This window comes from Anoplophora glabripennis, unplaced genomic scaffold (genome assembly GCF_000390285.2).
Source record: "Anoplophora glabripennis isolate ALB-LARVAE unplaced genomic scaffold, Agla_2.0 scaffold259, whole genome shotgun sequence".
NCBI classification, from domain to species: Eukaryota; Metazoa; Arthropoda; class Insecta; order Coleoptera; family Cerambycidae; genus Anoplophora; species Anoplophora glabripennis.
In genome coordinates, this window is record NW_019416505.1 from 349978 (window position 1) to 366880 (window position 16903).

Genomic DNA, 16903 nt, shown 5'->3' on the forward strand with positions numbered 1-16903 from the left:
TTCATATTCAAAAGTTCCTGACTTCTGCATCCTCCAAAATAACCCATAATCAAAACAACCTAAAACAAAAAAAGGAAATAAATACACACAAAAAGGAAAATAAGAAAAAAATTACCTTATGCAATAAATGAATTTCATTAGGAGCGTTCTTTAGAAATCTGATAACATCATTAGGAGATAAAACAGCAGACTTTTTCGGCTTATAACTCTTACTCTTCCGTTTCAAAAAAGCCTCTAGTTCATTGAACTTGGCGATATCTCGTTTCTCATGTATATTCACCTTCGATTTTAGCATTGACCATTTAGTCCATAAAGAATTCGGACTATACGTTTCTGACTGCAACGAATAAACAAAATTACTACCAAATCTACCGAAAAACATAGAATATTCCTTACCAATTCTTGAAAATATGCCAGTAATACAGTTTCAGTGGCATCTTTTGGCATAACATTATTCCGTGTCAGCCACTCCAGATATATCTTGTATTCTTTTTGGTATACGGCTTCACTTTTCGATGGAATTAATGATTCTCTTGCTTTTTCAGCTTTTTTCAAAATCTGCTCCATTATATTTGGGGTAGAAAACACGTTTTTAACGCAAACACAGCTTGATAACAAAGTACTGTTTATAAGCAAGTAACAATTCTGTTTATAAACACGTAACATAGCAACAACCTAGCAACAACAAAACTCTTATAATCAATGGTACCTGATTCAAATATACTGGGAAGGTAATAAATTGGTACATTTTTTCCGTTTTAAAAATAAACAATATTTTATTGAAATCGGTCAGAAATAAAATTATCTATGTACCACGGGAATTAATGAGCCTTAATAACCTCAGGCAATTGCAGTCCCTCGGGCGGGACGCCCTCGGGACGCAAACTTTGCCATCGGTAATTAAGGCCCTTATAATTCCCTAGATACATAAATAACTATTTTTATTAAAAAGTATCCTATGTTACTTCTAATACCTCCAAGAATATGTGTACAAAGTTTCATGATGATCGGTTAAGTAGTTTTCGCGTGAAAGCGTAACAAACAAACTTACATTCACATTTATAATATTAGTAGGGATAAATAAATATAGAAAATCTTTCGTAAAAAATATTTTTTTAATAAACAGTATCCTATGTTACTTCTAATACTTCCAAGAATATGTGTACAAAGTTTCATGATGATCGGTTAAGTAGTTTTCGCGTGAAAGCGTAACAAACAAACTTAATTTCACATTTATAATATTAGTAGGGATTCTTATTAAAACATAAAAATACACATTCCTTTCACTTTAGTTATAAAAAAAGCATTTAATTTTTGAACTTAAATATTTATCTTTGCAACACAATTCACTTAGTATTACTAAAATAGAAGGAAAGTAAGTTTTTGTAGAAATGCGATCTCTATGACAGTTTATTAATGATCCTTATTAAACATAAAAAACAGCACATTACATTCACTTTAGTAATAAAAAAGGCATTTAATTTTTGAATTCAGATATTTATGTTTGCAGTACAATTCACTTAGTATTACTAAAATATAAGGAAAGTAAGTTTTTGTGGAAAACCTATGTCTATGGCAATATATCAATGATTCTTAAAAAATCATAACTGCAATCAAGTAGGCTTATGCTTGTAATGTCAAAATCGTCTTCGCTATAAGTCACGTTGACAGTCATTTTCTCTAGCTTCTAATCGTTTACAAGTAAATCATGGCAGTGAACAACCAAAAAACTAATTTAAAACCTTATAGTATATGTAATTCTTGCGCCAAAATAGGGGACATTCTAATGTCTCATAAAAATTTAAAGTATTTGCCATATTTACTGAAAAAAACTGGAATCAGTCCGCATCAAGAAAACCTTTTCGCAGATATTCAAAAGATTTTGGAGGAAGATATCCCATCTTTTTTACGTAAAATCAGGGCTCAGCAGAAAAAAATTTAATCAAATTATTACATATATTTTATGAAACACAGACATCTGATGGAAATGAAAGATAAAGGTAATAATTACGCTCCTCGTTATTCTCCGCTGCGAAGAGAAGAGTTCCAGCCAGAATTTCGAAAACATTTAGCGTTAATAGAAGAAATCTGGGAAGAAATATTTGGTAAATAATTATGTATTTGTATCTATTTATTATTTTAAAATAAATAAAAACGTTACATAGCAAAATTCTAGATAGGTACTTATTTTTTAACCATGTGATAGCCTCAAAAAAAAATTCCATTTATTAATTTTGTTTGCCTAGCTTGGCAGGAGGAAAAAAATTTCCGAATTTGAAGGTTGCCATGGGCAACTGTCGAAATTACAATATGTGATTGGCTTAAAATGACAGGTGTAAAATTTTCTTGTTAAATTTTATTTTCAACACACCGAGAGATCCAGAATGACTGATCAATCGCCGGCGTTTTTGTGATTAAAATTTGTGACAACGCTTCTTTTTGTTAGGTTTCTTAGTTCAAATTTGTTTGGTTTTTGTCTCCGTTTTCATTAATTATTTTGAGAGAGAAATAGTTGAAAAAAAACTAATTTTATACTAATTAACTAACTACCTACGATGTGTATTTTCCGATGTATTTTCTAAATATGAATTTGAAAAAAAATAATGCTAAATATGTTCCTTTACGGTTGACAACACTATTCCTGGAAAAGTTTGCTCGTGTCTTTCCTAAAGTACAAGATAATGTGAGCAGTTCGGTACATATTGCGCATTTTTTCCTTTACAGACCAATACGTGTTTCGAAATAATAATTTTGAAGGATAATTTCTAATAAAACGTCATATATTAACTCCAATTTCCAGCCAATTTCTTTTGGGGCCTTATTCCTGTTATCATTTAACAGGCTGACAGTTTTTTAACCACCCGATAGCCCTGCTACGTGCTGATACATTTTTTCGGTGCCGTCTCCCTTAGCCGGCCGTGATTGATTATCCCGTCGATATTCCATTATAAATAGTTAAATATTTTATTCGTGTTCTGCATAATGATGCATATTTAGTGATTTTTTTTTTCGTGGGCGCCATCCATGCTGTTATAGGCTCCGGGTGGCTAAATCAATCACCGCGGTCGTTTATATTCGGCAGTGTTATCTGCCTCTTTTACACCCCCTTTTGAATGTCCGACATCGAATAATATCGTCTTAAATTACCCAGAAACGGCGATTGCCAAGCTTGTATCCATTTAATACAATCTTTAATGGTTTTCTTGTATCTCACAAATAAACGATAACATTTCATGTTTTGAAAAAAATCAAGGATGAGTTCACATTATATTTATGAATGAATGTGTAACTTTTTAGACGAGCATTGAAAATGTAAAGTAATTAAAAAAATATAGTATAAATACTAATACTTGTAAATATCAATTTTCAAGACATTTCAACCCTTCTCACCTGACTCTTTGACCACTGAAGATGTCTTCCACGTCGAGTCAGCAGCAGAATTTGTAAAATAGTATTCTATAGAATGGTACAATAAATATTATGATATAAATTATTTAAGATATTTGTCTTTATTGAAACTTGAACTATTTTTTATTAAAATACCATCAATATAATTGATAATTTCATTATTATCGTTATAATGTTTTCACTATATTTGTACTTTCAATAGGACATATTAAAATTATGTGATTTGGGTAATTCTTTGGCACTTTATACCAACATTTTTCATCTGTTTCAAGTACAAATTTTACTGAGGTCGAAAATAATTTTATAGCAATTATAGCATGTCTTGCAGGAACTTTACAGTTTCATTGTGAATTCACGTTTGAACTGAAATTCCACGAGGAAACCTCGAATATATTTTAAAGAAAGGCTTGCTAAAAGGAGTATAAAGACAAACATCCACTATATTTTCCTTTGAGTTTTCCCTATATTTCACGTCAAAGATTCTGAATCAAACGCAGTGTTTATTAACATTTAATTATATGTTTCGAAGGGAGACATTCTGGAGATTTGCCCTTTTCGTTTAAGGCTCGGTAAACATTAGGTGGGCTCTGTTTGTATTTTGTTGATGAATTCAGAAATATATTTTATTTATTTATTCTCGATGTTCAATTTTCACGCCATCTTTGCGCACTATTGACACTATAGTGTATATTATATGTACCCGATTAATTCTCACGACGACTGAAACCATTCTGCCTGAATAGGTGTGAATGTCCAGTACTAATTATGATTCGAATTGCAGGTTTGAATAAGCGGGAATATGTCCCCTGTGAACAGCAGGACGCGCTGGTACTGTATTTTTGCACGCTATTGTTCGATTATGTACGTTTAGGGACCCCTACGAGACAGATTGTCGCAGTCCTGTTGCAGGAATGATTTACGGAACAGCGTGTTTAATAAGTCACACAACTCGTGTCAGCCAACGTAAAAACGTAATAAATCTAACCCAGTGTCAAAATATACAGCGTGTTACTTTGAATGGGGGATATTCAATCTAATAAAATAATTATTATAATAATTCTTCTATTTAAGTCATATATACAGGATGTTTCGCATAAGAACCGACACAGAGCAGGGGCATATAAGGGAACCCACATTATGGTGATTTAACGCAACTTACCTTCATACTAAGCTACACTCCTGAGAAGTTATAGGGTTTCAAATTTCAAAAAAAATCAATGTCTCAGTTATACTTAAACTTAGAAAAACCAAATTTGGTACACGGGGTGACTGTACCAAGAGCATTAATCGACAGTAAGCAGAGTTCAATTGAAGCATTTTAAAGGGTTGATAAGGGATGATGTACCATTAAAATGTGACAGAATTTTCATACCTCGCTGCTGGACTAGCTAATGTGCCCTCAAGTAACTGAACCCGTTAGTTGCAACGCTTATACACTTGGGGAATGCGGTATGCATTGTTGTCAAATCTCATAATTTAAAGGAAAGGCCGAGAATTTTATTGAAAAGCAAATTTCCACGCCGCTCATTGTGAAGTATTTACTGCTCTTTGCTGCGTTACCACATATTCGGCCATTCTACTCCTAAGATATATACAAAGATACACCGGGGGCTACTCTCCTCTACAGACTGTAAATATCTCGTGTACCCTTGTTTATGTACCTACTTACTTACTTATACATAAACAAGGCTTCTACATACGGTCCACATAGTTCGATGTTGGCTGAGGCTTCATCACAGTAGGTTCATACATACGGCCTGTCCAGGATCGGGATTGGATTCGGCTTAAATTCGAACCATGCAAGGTTTACCGACCATTTGGTTTGGAGTTGGATTGGTTAATTGATGCCGTTTCCTTCTTGTTTTCATTGTAATTTTCTACATAACTTTCAGCTGCCGTCGTCAGCCGCCATGTCTATTAACCGTCAACTAATCAGCTCTTGTATTCGCAAGTATTTTCACATCTGTAATGTTAATACCAACTGGTTGTCGAGTACACTTGTCATTTCTGTATCCAATGAAGAATCGGTTGTCCTTTTTAGCGATAATGCGGCAATGATTTTCGCTATGTGCTAATAATGACGCCGGCGCCGCCGCCGGTACATTTGACAGAACTCAATTCGACTCGCCGTCTCGTCCTGGCCGATCCAACTCCCATAGTCAAAGTTGTATCGTTAACATCTATAATAATGGTCCTCGACAGGACAATAAATTATGGCGCTATTATTTGTGAATATTGATCACATCTTAGTTAATTAAGACGTCTCGTTGTCCTAGAGAGCGAAGAGGGTGCGAACAATCTGATAATGAACCCGTTATTAAGGAGTTAATGGGTTGGACTGAGATTTGCAGCGGCGTTTCCTTGCCCGATAACAAAATGCGCAAAATGTCCGACAAGGGATATTTAACTGCTCCGGCAAAGTTCCAAGTTCTTATAACCGATTAAAATAGTAGATATTTTTTTTGTCCTTCAAAATATTCTTATAAATTCCTACAAATTGTATGTATTGTACAAAAGTGTTAAACATACTTTAGTTAAAGAGTATTCGGAAGTAGGTATTATTTCAAAAAATGTGCGAATAATTTGATAACAAAAAAAGATATCGAAACTTCAAACTAACCTATAAAAAGTTTTATCCTGCTACTTCACCTTTTTAAGAAAACGTGAAACAACCTAAACTAAATAGGCCATACCATTTAAACGACACTCGTTAGAAATTTCAAACTTGTGCTATATTCAATCAATCAATCAATCAATCAATTTTTTGTGCTGAATTCATTTATATAAAAAAACTATAACATTGCATTCAAAATTTTTTAATAAAATCCATAAAACGGCATTATTTTGAAATAACGCCATCTATAGGTTTCCATATTTAGGTAAATGACATTACGCATTCACCACGAGATAAAGCATGAAGATACCTTTCCAACGAGGTACAGCACTATTGGGTTTTAATGAGCCAATAAAAAAAATGCATTTTTCTGATCAGACATTTCTAAAAAAAAACACATTCAACTATCTAAAATTTTTAGATGGATTCTATCTACAAATATAGTATCTAAAAAGATCGTTTAATTAAAGCAGTGTTCCATCAAAAACGCTATTCATTAATTGACAACAACGACACAAAACTGAAAGTTATATTTTCTGGGACAATACATCTTGTTACATGTAACAAGTACCTATATAATACCTTTTTTGCAATTAAAAAAGTGAGGTTTCCTGAATCACAAAAACTACAGACTGTTTCAGGTATTCTGCGATCTCTACATTGGCTACTCAAAGAAATGATGGAGTTATCTTAAAAAATAAAGTAAGTAGCAATGGCTTGAAGATCTTTAACTTTTTGTATAACCAAAATGACATGAAGACAACTTTATATAAATCCATCTATTTTGACTCAAAGAAGCTACCCTTGCAATTGTATTTGTATTGTAATTAGTGTTTAGTACAATAGCGTTGTTTTAACTTATGTAAAAAGTACAAAACACAAGAAAATTGTAGGAAATCATGAAAAATATGTGCTGTACTTGAGTGCTTCTCTCATTGAATTTATCTCCTTCCATTAATTTTCCTCCAGACCAAAAACTCTGTAGAAAATTACCAATGAAACATCCGTATTTATCTATGCGAGCGCATGCTTTTTTTTTAATGATAAAATAAAATAAATTTCACCGTAATAAATCATAAAGCACACTTCCAACCGAACAAACAGTATCTACAAATTCTCGACCACTCTGACATCTTTCAAATTTATACAGTGCCATCTATTGGTTGGTGAATTTCACCCCTGTCATTTTAATACTGCAACAAGCTGTCCCCTTAAGTCTCACGTGACGTAAAGCATCGCACCTTTGAAAAATGCGAAAACTGGTGGCGGGAAACACGGATTTAATTGTAGTAGAAGCCGGGTGTCGACGGCAATATCACGTTTTTCATTTAGAAGCGCATCATTAGGGACACGCTAGACAAAGCCTGCTTCGCCTGGTAATAAATGACTTCTTTTTTTTATTAATGGCACCCCCAAGCGACGGAGCCGTGGAATTGGATTTGTTTCGTGTCAATTGATTACCACGATTATCCTTCGAGGAGATACAAATATTCTTCCTTTCCTACAGTTTGTGTATGATTGTGCTCATTGCTAAATCCTTATTAACGAGTTGTTTCCTCGCTTTTCTACATGACAGGTGCAAATTTTGTCGTACAAAAACCATTACGTACAATATCGAAAAATCAAATGGTTTAAAGAAAATTCACATTTCTGTTTTTTGCATAAGAATACAGGAAATAGATAATTCCCAACAAAATGCTGTACAATCTTTTTGAAGTTAGAAACACCATATATCTTTAATAGTTTGCAATACAGCTATTAGTCCAACCAAATTACACTTGGTGAAAAAAAATTGTTACCTGGACTTTTATAAGTGGAAATGGTAAAAGGGCTTATAATAAACCTAAATAAAATAAATGCGAGAGCAGGGGCGGCGGAGGGTTGATTTGGGGGGGGGGGGTTGAAATGTTATAAAAAATTGTATCATTGGGATTTCTGGCGAAAGTCGAGGTCAAACAAAAAAGTATCCACTACAAAAGTTGTAGACCACGCAAAAATCTACAACTTTTGTAGAGGTCACTTTTTAACATAACCTCAAAATTTCCGAGAAAAATACGAAAAACAGATTTTTTTCTGATTTTTCGTTTCTTATTTCGCATTTCCGCAAAAATAATTTAATTTTGACGAAACTTGGTGTAAGTATACCTTTCTCTGTCTTAAATAACCCCAAATTTTTTTAGATAAAAAAAATCAAGAAGTTTCTGAGATATTCATTTTTTTCGGCCTGAAACACTTTTTCAAAGAAAAATTTTACTTAAAAAAATCATCGTACAGAGTTCTGCCGGTAATCATTTTCTTCGTTTTGACATATACTTTTTGGTGAAATAAAAAAATCTGTAATAACATTTCGAAAACATGCTCAAAAATGCAAAAAAATAAAAAATGACTTACAACAATGAATTTTACAGTTATTGTTGATAATTTGTTTAAATTAAAAAACATTCCGAAACTGATTACACCATTCAATTCTACGGAAAAAAAATAAAAAAATGTGTTTCATTGTTTGACCCAAAACTTTATTTTTATACAGTATTACTTTAAACATCTAAGTCGAATTACAAATGCATAAATGATAAATTATCTCATGATGTTTTGAGATTTCAGTAATACAAAGTATTAACTGCAAAGTCTACTGTTGACGCGAAATCCGAAAACCCGAAATTTTGCAAAATCGTTTTAATTTTTTTCTGGCTTTATTTGAAAACGAATTTTAAATAAATTGCACTTTTTCGCTCTATCCAATGGCGTCAACATTTTTGCAATCCGACGTTTCGTCTTCGACGGGCCATTATCAGATTAATTTTTTTAAATATATCGCTGCTATTTTTATGACAAAATCTAGTCATTTTTAATTCTGTAGTAGATGATATTACTATTGTAATCGCTTAAAAAAATGTTTATCTATCATTAAACATTTTTCCTGAGTACGGCTCTGAAAGCTTTCAAAATACCTGTATCTATTGGAAGAGAGAGAGAGAGAAGAGAGAATAAAAGTCAATACAGCGCAAAATATTCAACAATTGTTTTAATCCATAATTTAAAATTTGTACCTAATAAAAAAATAATACGAATTTAGGAAATATTTTATTTCTAATTAGTATTGCTAGCAGTAGTAAACAATTGTTGGATATTTTGTGCGGTATTGACTTTTATACTGTTATGACTTTATCCAATAGATGTTTTGAAAGCGTTCAGACCCATACTCAGGAAAAAATTTAAATTATAGCTAAAAGAAGCTAATAACTTTTTAAGCGATTACAATAGTAATATCCTCTAATTCAGAATTAAAAATGACTAGATTTTGTCATAAAAATAGCAGCGACGTATTTAAAACAATTAATCCGATGATGGACCCTCGAAGACGAAACGTCGGATTGCAAAGATGTTGACGCCATTGCATAGAGCGAAAAAAGTGGCATTGTAAATATGTAACATATTTTGGTTTTCAAATAAAGCCAGAAAAAAATTAAACAATTTAGCAAAATTTCGGGTTTTTCCAGATATTACCGGAACTACTCCGAATTTTAAAACTTTCTAAACAGCATATTGTTAGGTATAAAAAAACACAACTTTTTTCTAATCTGAGCCACCCCGTATCTTTTACCGTTTCCTAAATCCTAATGCTATCCCATCCTTATCTTGGACACACTGTATATCTGTGAATTCATCAAACTTTAAAAAAGCTAAGTACGAGTATCGATCCTACGGAAAAAAAAATTATTATTCGTTTTATTTATTCACTATTCGACTTTTGTTTATAGCAATATGTACTGTATAAAAATAGTTTTGGGTCAAACAATGAGACAGTTTTTTTGTTTTTTTCCGTACAATTGAATGGTGTAATCAGTTTTTGATTTTTTTTTTAAATTTAAACAAATTATCAACAATTACTGAAAAATTCATTGCTGCAAGTAATTTTTTTACTTTTTTGCATTTTCGAGCATGTTTTTGAACTGTGACTACAAATTTTTTTATTTCACCAAAAGGTATATGATTGTCAAAACGAAAAAAAATGATTACCGGCAGAACTACGATAATTTTTTTAAGTAGAATTTTTCTTTGGAAAAAAAGTGTTTCAGGCCAAAAAAATCAATATCTCAGAAACTTCTTGATTTTTTTATCTAAAAAAATTTGAGGTTATTTAAGACAGAGAAAGGTATACTTTCACCAAGTTTCGTCAAATATTTTTGCGGAAATGAGAAATGAAAAACAAAAAAGTCAGAAAAAAAATTGTTTTTCGCATATTTCTCGGAAATTTTGAAGTTATGTCAAAAAATGACTTCTACAAAAGTTGTAGATTTTTGCATGATCTACAACATTTGTATTGGATACTTATTTGTTTGACATCAACTTTCGCCATAAATCCCACGTATTTATTTTTATTTTTTCGTTTATTATAAGCCCCTTTACCATTTCCACTTATAAAAGTCCAGGTAACAATTTTCTTTTTTCTTCCCTCTAAATGAGTTATTTTGATCGGTCTATATAGTCTCCCATTAAGTAGTTCTAAACTGATATTACTTTTTATGTTTTTTTGGACGCTAAACTCTTTTGTGAATTTTTTAATAAACCATGCAAAAAACATAAATTTTTTAAAAACATACAAAATTTGTTTAATATTCGGCGCTTTGTATGCGTTCAATTAGAAAAATTGTAGTAACTTCAAAATAACATGTCGCAAGGCCATACAAATTCTATATGTTTTTACAAAATTATTTTCTATTGCACTTATTTAATAAAACTATCTCAAAATTCCTTTTCATAATTGCTTATTTTGTTTCAGGCAATCCAAGGAACAAGTGCTCTCTCCAACCGGGACATTCCCTTATGGACTGGATCCGGTTGGGGTCCTCCGGGAGAGACCTCACCGGAGTCGGACCCAGAGCCGGCCAGCTTTCGGTAAGTTAAAAAAATAAGAATATGGATTTTCTTTTTGGGTGGAAAAATTGTAAGGCGTAATAAGAACTTCGAGGATTTTATTTGAACATGATTATTTTCTCGAAAAATGTACGTACTATCGATTTTCAAATAGTATACCTATAGCCTTTTTTGCATTATCCTGTGAGGTTTGCAAAGCCATTAGACAGTTCCTCGAAATGCACCCTCAAAATCAATTCAAGTTGTTGAGTAATAAAAAACGTACAGTTTTCTGAAACAGAAAAAATTTCCATCGTCCTCACGCATCCGGAATATTGCAGGTAACGAAGCACGAGCTGTCCCAGCACAACAAGGAGTACGACGCTTGGCTGGCCATCCGCGGCAAGGTGTACAACGTCACGGCGTACCTGCCGTTTCACCCGGGGGGGATCCAGGAGCTCATGAAGGGCGCTGGTATAGACGCCACCAAACTATTCGATCAGGTAGTTACATTCCATAATGAGAGAAACTCTTTTAGGGGCTTAGGAAGTCGAAATTGAACTTGTGCTAGTGGCCCCTGCATCTACAGTAGAATATCATTTTTCCATTATACAGGGTGTATCTAAATAACACCGAAAAAATTCAAGGGGCGATTCTCCGATGAAAATTAATAGGGGTTTTTGGTATAAAATTTTTTGAAAAAACCCTTCCCTGAAAAGTTACGCCCCTCCTAAAATTACAAANTGATGTTTTCAGTTTTGAGAAAAAAAATTTTTTCGCCAAGTTACATAACCTTGAATATAGCAAAAGCACGAGTTTTTTGCACTTTTAGGTTAGAATATCTCGGAAACCTAGGGTGATGGATCAATTCTGAGGCCAGATTCTGATTCAGCGAGCCAAATGCCTTCGGAAACGTAGTGTCTGATTTCTGGAATTTTTTCCTTGTTGGCCTGTGTAATTTTTGATAACTACAGCAGTTTCAATTTTAATTTTATATTTGTGATACATTATAAAAATTTCAAAATACTATAAATTATACAAATATCATCACTTTTTAAATACATTTTAAATACCTCGATACTTTAATTTAATTTATGAAAGAAAAAGTTTCGTGAAAATTAAAGAAGCCAATCTGAAAATCCCTAGACAGACAGTTTTTTTCAACTTTTAGGATGTAGGCCTGCCATTTATAAATACAGAAGTTAAGTATCGGGCCTGGACAAAATCAGTGCAATCATTATAATAACGTACTGCTAAGTCCATTTGTCCTTTCTGAGACACTTTATTTAAGGCCTCATCAAAGCATATAACGTAATGTTCCATGTTCTTTAAAGTATGGTCTAGTATTTCTTTAAAATACTCATTTAATCCAAAACAGCACAAATAGGACGCTTTCGTAGATCCCAGAGACATATTTTGGGCAATATCAGAATCAGGAAACATTAATTTATATAGAAGAATACTTTTATTGACGCTATTTAGTGAACCATGTGTCTCTACCAAATGGAGCACTCAATAGATTTCTGCTTTGCAAACATTTGCGTTTTTTGAGAAAAAACTTGTAAAACCCATATATGTAGTTTTAGGTGTCAGTACTTCTACTTGGTAACACTTCATCGCTGCTATTATTCAGGTCTAATTTAACACTGAAGAAATTTGAGATTCCACAATTTTGTTCTCGAATCTTAATATTCTTTTTATGCCCCTCAGATTTCATATGGGATAGTTTAGCCTGTCTTCCCATATTTGACGAAGTAACTTTCTTATTGCATATTTTGCATAGAAAACTAGTTTTATCTCCTAAAACTGCAGCTTTTATTGAAGACCATTCTGGACACAGTTTTTCGTCCAGTCATTCTTGCTTAAAATAACTTTTCTTAGACATGTTTTGACGTTACTTGCTGAAAGTGGATACTCCAGCCGACAAGAAACTAAAGGTCACAACAATCAACAAAGGAATTTGTATTATATTCTATCAAAAAACCCAAATCCCTTTAATGGATGGTCATAAACATGGAGACTATACAAGGAGTCCAAACTCCATGTAAACAAAAATCTTACAAAAATAAGAGGGCGCTAGTGTTCCATATGTCCCATATGTAGAGGGGAGATAAAAAGCGGCAGTTTGAATTATAAATCAATCATGTCATTTTTGTGATGTGTAAAAAATTTAAAAATAAATAATGTAAGCTATTTTGAATTATATAAATAATGAAAATATGTCATTACGGACTGTAATTAAACTAAATAGATAATAAAAAATATTAGCTTTATGAGAAGAATTTGGTGTTTGTAGAAAGAAACTAGTTCTCAAGGAATTTATGACGTGTCCTGTCAATATTAACCTATAAGTAAGGTTTATATTTTTGATAATTACTTTGACACAATTTTAGTTTAATGTAAGTAAAAAATAGTCACATTGTATACAAGAAGTTCCCTTCAAAAAAATAGTAATTCTTGTATTATTAATAATATGGAATTTTTACTTGTGGTAATAAAAAATAGAATATAAAAAAACTCGGTGTTTAAAATAAACTTTTTAAAATATTAATACAGATGTCCGATTTTGAGTCAAGTGATTCAGATGACTTATTAGACGCATTGTCCAGCTTGAGTGATGGTGAAATAGATTTACTCTAAGAAACAAAAAGAGTAAATTTTAACAAAATATACTCTATTATAAAGGTCACAAAAAATAGGTAATCTAAATATTTTATAACTGTTTAAAATCGATTAGTTTTCTGGGTATATATTTTAAAATTGCAGAAAAATTTAATTCTACTTGCATAAAATTATTGATTTAATTCGAACGTAACATGGTTCCATGACTTACTCCAAGGTAGAGCAAAATTAATAAGGTATTATAAAGAAATATTTTAGTAATGTTCTATATTTTTTTTACATATTTTGTAAAAATAAAAATAAAATGTTTATCTACCAAAGATTTCAATGTTTTAGTAATGGAATCAAAAATCGAAATTATTTGTACATACCTAACTAAAATAAAAATAAATATTTATTCTCTTATTAAAAATAAGTAATACTTGTCAGTCTATCTTCTTTTTCTTCTTAAAATTTCATTTTGTTCATGAAGCAAATTGATTTCCATGTTTAAATATTTAGTAAAAGTAGTCAATTACCAATACAGATCGATCAGCATCAAACAAGTACCCTCTCTTTAAATTTTATATGATATCTGAATTTCAATCAGTTTTTTACTAACAGGAAAGAAACGGCAACTAATTGGAAATGATTTATTCAATTCAGTAATGATAATAAAGATACAAATTTAATGCACGTAATATAAATTACAAGAATATGTAGAAATAAATAAGGTATACTTTGTTGCTATTGTCAATATTATGTGAACATATTCATAGTTGCTTTGTCGAGACCTCATCACAAGCCAACAGAACTTTTATTAGATTATACAGGACATGATGCTCACTTTCTAGTATAATTTCATCGTAACTTTATTGCTCTTGATTTACTTGCTGTACTTGTTGTTGTTGTTACAACTGTTGCTTTTGTTGTAACTGCTGCACCTGTTGTTGCTGGTGTAGCAGATGCTCTTGCTGTTGATGCTGCTAAACAGCTAAAGAAACAATGCATCATTCAATTATACAATATTTTCACTTCTGAAATCTTTCCATTTAAAAATTTCTCTACCTTATTGAGAATCAAAGAAGCTGCTTCCAACTTCCGAATTATTCGACCTTTTGCCATAATATTAACCCACTATTCGGTCAAGTTGTAATATAGAACTGCTGGACAGTGTTGTTCCTGACGTATTTGGTTTTAGTACTAGATTAACATCACAGTGTACTAGTTTTCTAAAATTTGTACTAGATATTGGGTTGTTCGTTATGCAACCAGATATACACTGTATACGTTTATTGGATGTTCCAACAGGGTCTCAAAAATGTTGAAAAATTCAACACCCACATAAAACTGACTCATTGTCACGAATATATTTTCAAAATAAAACAATCAAAGGTAAATAAAATTTTATTTTCAGAAGCAACATTATTGCAATTCAAATGCAAAATAAATAAATAAAACAACGTATTTACATGTAAAACTACATGTCAAAACTATCGTTATCGAAAATTTCAACATTTTGTACCACTTTTTTATTATAATTAACTATATTTGATGGAGGGACCCATTCGTAACATTTTTTATTCTGCACCCTCAACATATCTTTGGCATGCAATAAAGATTCGCATGTAGGCACAAGCAACTTATTCCTTATTTTTGTTTTTATTAAATTAAGCTGAGAGAATACTCTCTCAGCTGCAGCAGACGAATGTGGTAAAGACATTATACACTTTGCCACAAGCATAATATTTGGGAACATTTTTTTATTAATACCATTCTTAATACAATCAACATTAGCCCAAAATTCGACAACATTATCACTGTTTGCATATTTTTTAAGTTCTGTTTCTCCTAAAATTCTGTACTCAAAGTCTAGTTCTTGCACATTCAAGTTAAGAAAAGGAAATATGTTATCAATTTCACTAATAGTTGCAACTTCATTAGAAAAAATTACTACAGGATCAAAGTACGACGCAAACTGTAAAATTTGTTCTGAAAAATTAAATCTTTTTTTTATTTCTTTGCATAATTCTATGTAAAAATCTAGAACTCATAAGCGAAAATTTTTGAGCTCAGTGCTGTCTATATTTGATACCTGTCTGATAAATACATCTACTTTCGGGCCACAATAAATATTCTCTAATGGTAAGTATTTTTCAGGATCAGTAATAGTAACTTTACCAATATCAGATACTTGTATGAAAGGATATTTTATAAAAGATTTTAAAATTAATTTATACAAACTAGTCACTCTTTTTAATAAAACATGAATTTTTGGTGATTCGGATTGAAATTCAAGATTCAACCTATTAATGATGTCTAGTATATATGAAAGAAAATAAAAATATAATTTATACACAGGATTTTTTAAAGCTCCTAAAATATTATGAGCTGATGTAATATGATCTTCTAAAGCGGCTCTTGTAAAAAATAATTCTAATGATGTTCAATGTTCAAGGATACGGTTGACTACAAGTTGCAACGAAAGCCAACGAGTTTGACTCGGTCGCAGAATTTTATGTGGTTTCTCATTTGCAAACACCTCACATTCTTTGAATTCCATGCAGCGTTTACTGCTATTACAAAAGTAATTGTAAATATCTCTGCTAAATTGTTCAACATTTCTGGGCAATTTTTCACATGCGTTACAGGCACAGAGGTGAAACGAATGGCATGTACAACCTATTGTAACAATATGTGGATTTATGTTTTCAAAAAGTGCTTTTAAACCGTTTTTATTTCCCATCATTACACTACATGTATCAGCACCAAAGCCAATAATATGTTTGAATGGAATATTACATTCAATTAATATTTGTTTTATCGCTTGGAACAAGCCATTAGCTGTGGAATTTTCAACTTCCACTAAAGCAAAAAATCTGTCCAATATTTTGTCATTTTTATAATACCTGACAAGAACAGCGAGACATTTTGATGTGCTAATATCCGTCGTTTCATCTAATATCAAAGAAAAATAATTTTCTCTTAGATCACCTATAAGATTATCCTTATTTGATGGACCTATCAACATTTTAAGCATTTGAGTGGCTTTCTTTCTTTTCATTTTCAATTGTAAAGCAATTTTGGAATCTGGACAGACTGAAGCAATTAGTTGAGGAAGATGATCCATCAAATTAAAAGAAAGGTTATGTTCTGCTAGAAACATAGCAAGTTTAAGCTCAGCTTCCCTTACTTTTTGGTCCAGACTGTTTTCTTGGGTGTCTTTTAAAACTTTTGCCACTGATGGAGTAGACGATGCAGCTTTAAACTTTTCTATGTGTATTTTGCTGTTTTCGTGTCGTTTGAGATGAAAAACGCTTCCCATAATTGTTGTTTGGCAAGCCCGGCACTTCACACCATGACCATCACCAGTGTCATTGTTATTGGGTTCTGCCCACTTAAACTCCTTTTTCCACTGAACTC

General features: G+C 31.8%; 1 protein-coding gene across 1 annotated transcript in view; it reads left to right on the forward strand.

Annotated features, from left to right (window-relative positions):
• Positions 1–16903, forward strand: part of LOC108904214 (cytochrome b5 reductase 4) — a 250397-nt gene that overhangs the window by 220433 nt on the left and 13061 nt on the right. Inside the window, exons 2-3 of the mRNA XM_018706676.2 lie at positions 10806–10921; positions 11221–11382. Of these exons, the coding sequence (XP_018562192.1) occupies positions 10806–10921; positions 11221–11382 (278 nt within the window). The remainder of the gene's footprint in view (positions 1–10805; positions 10922–11220; positions 11383–16903) is intronic.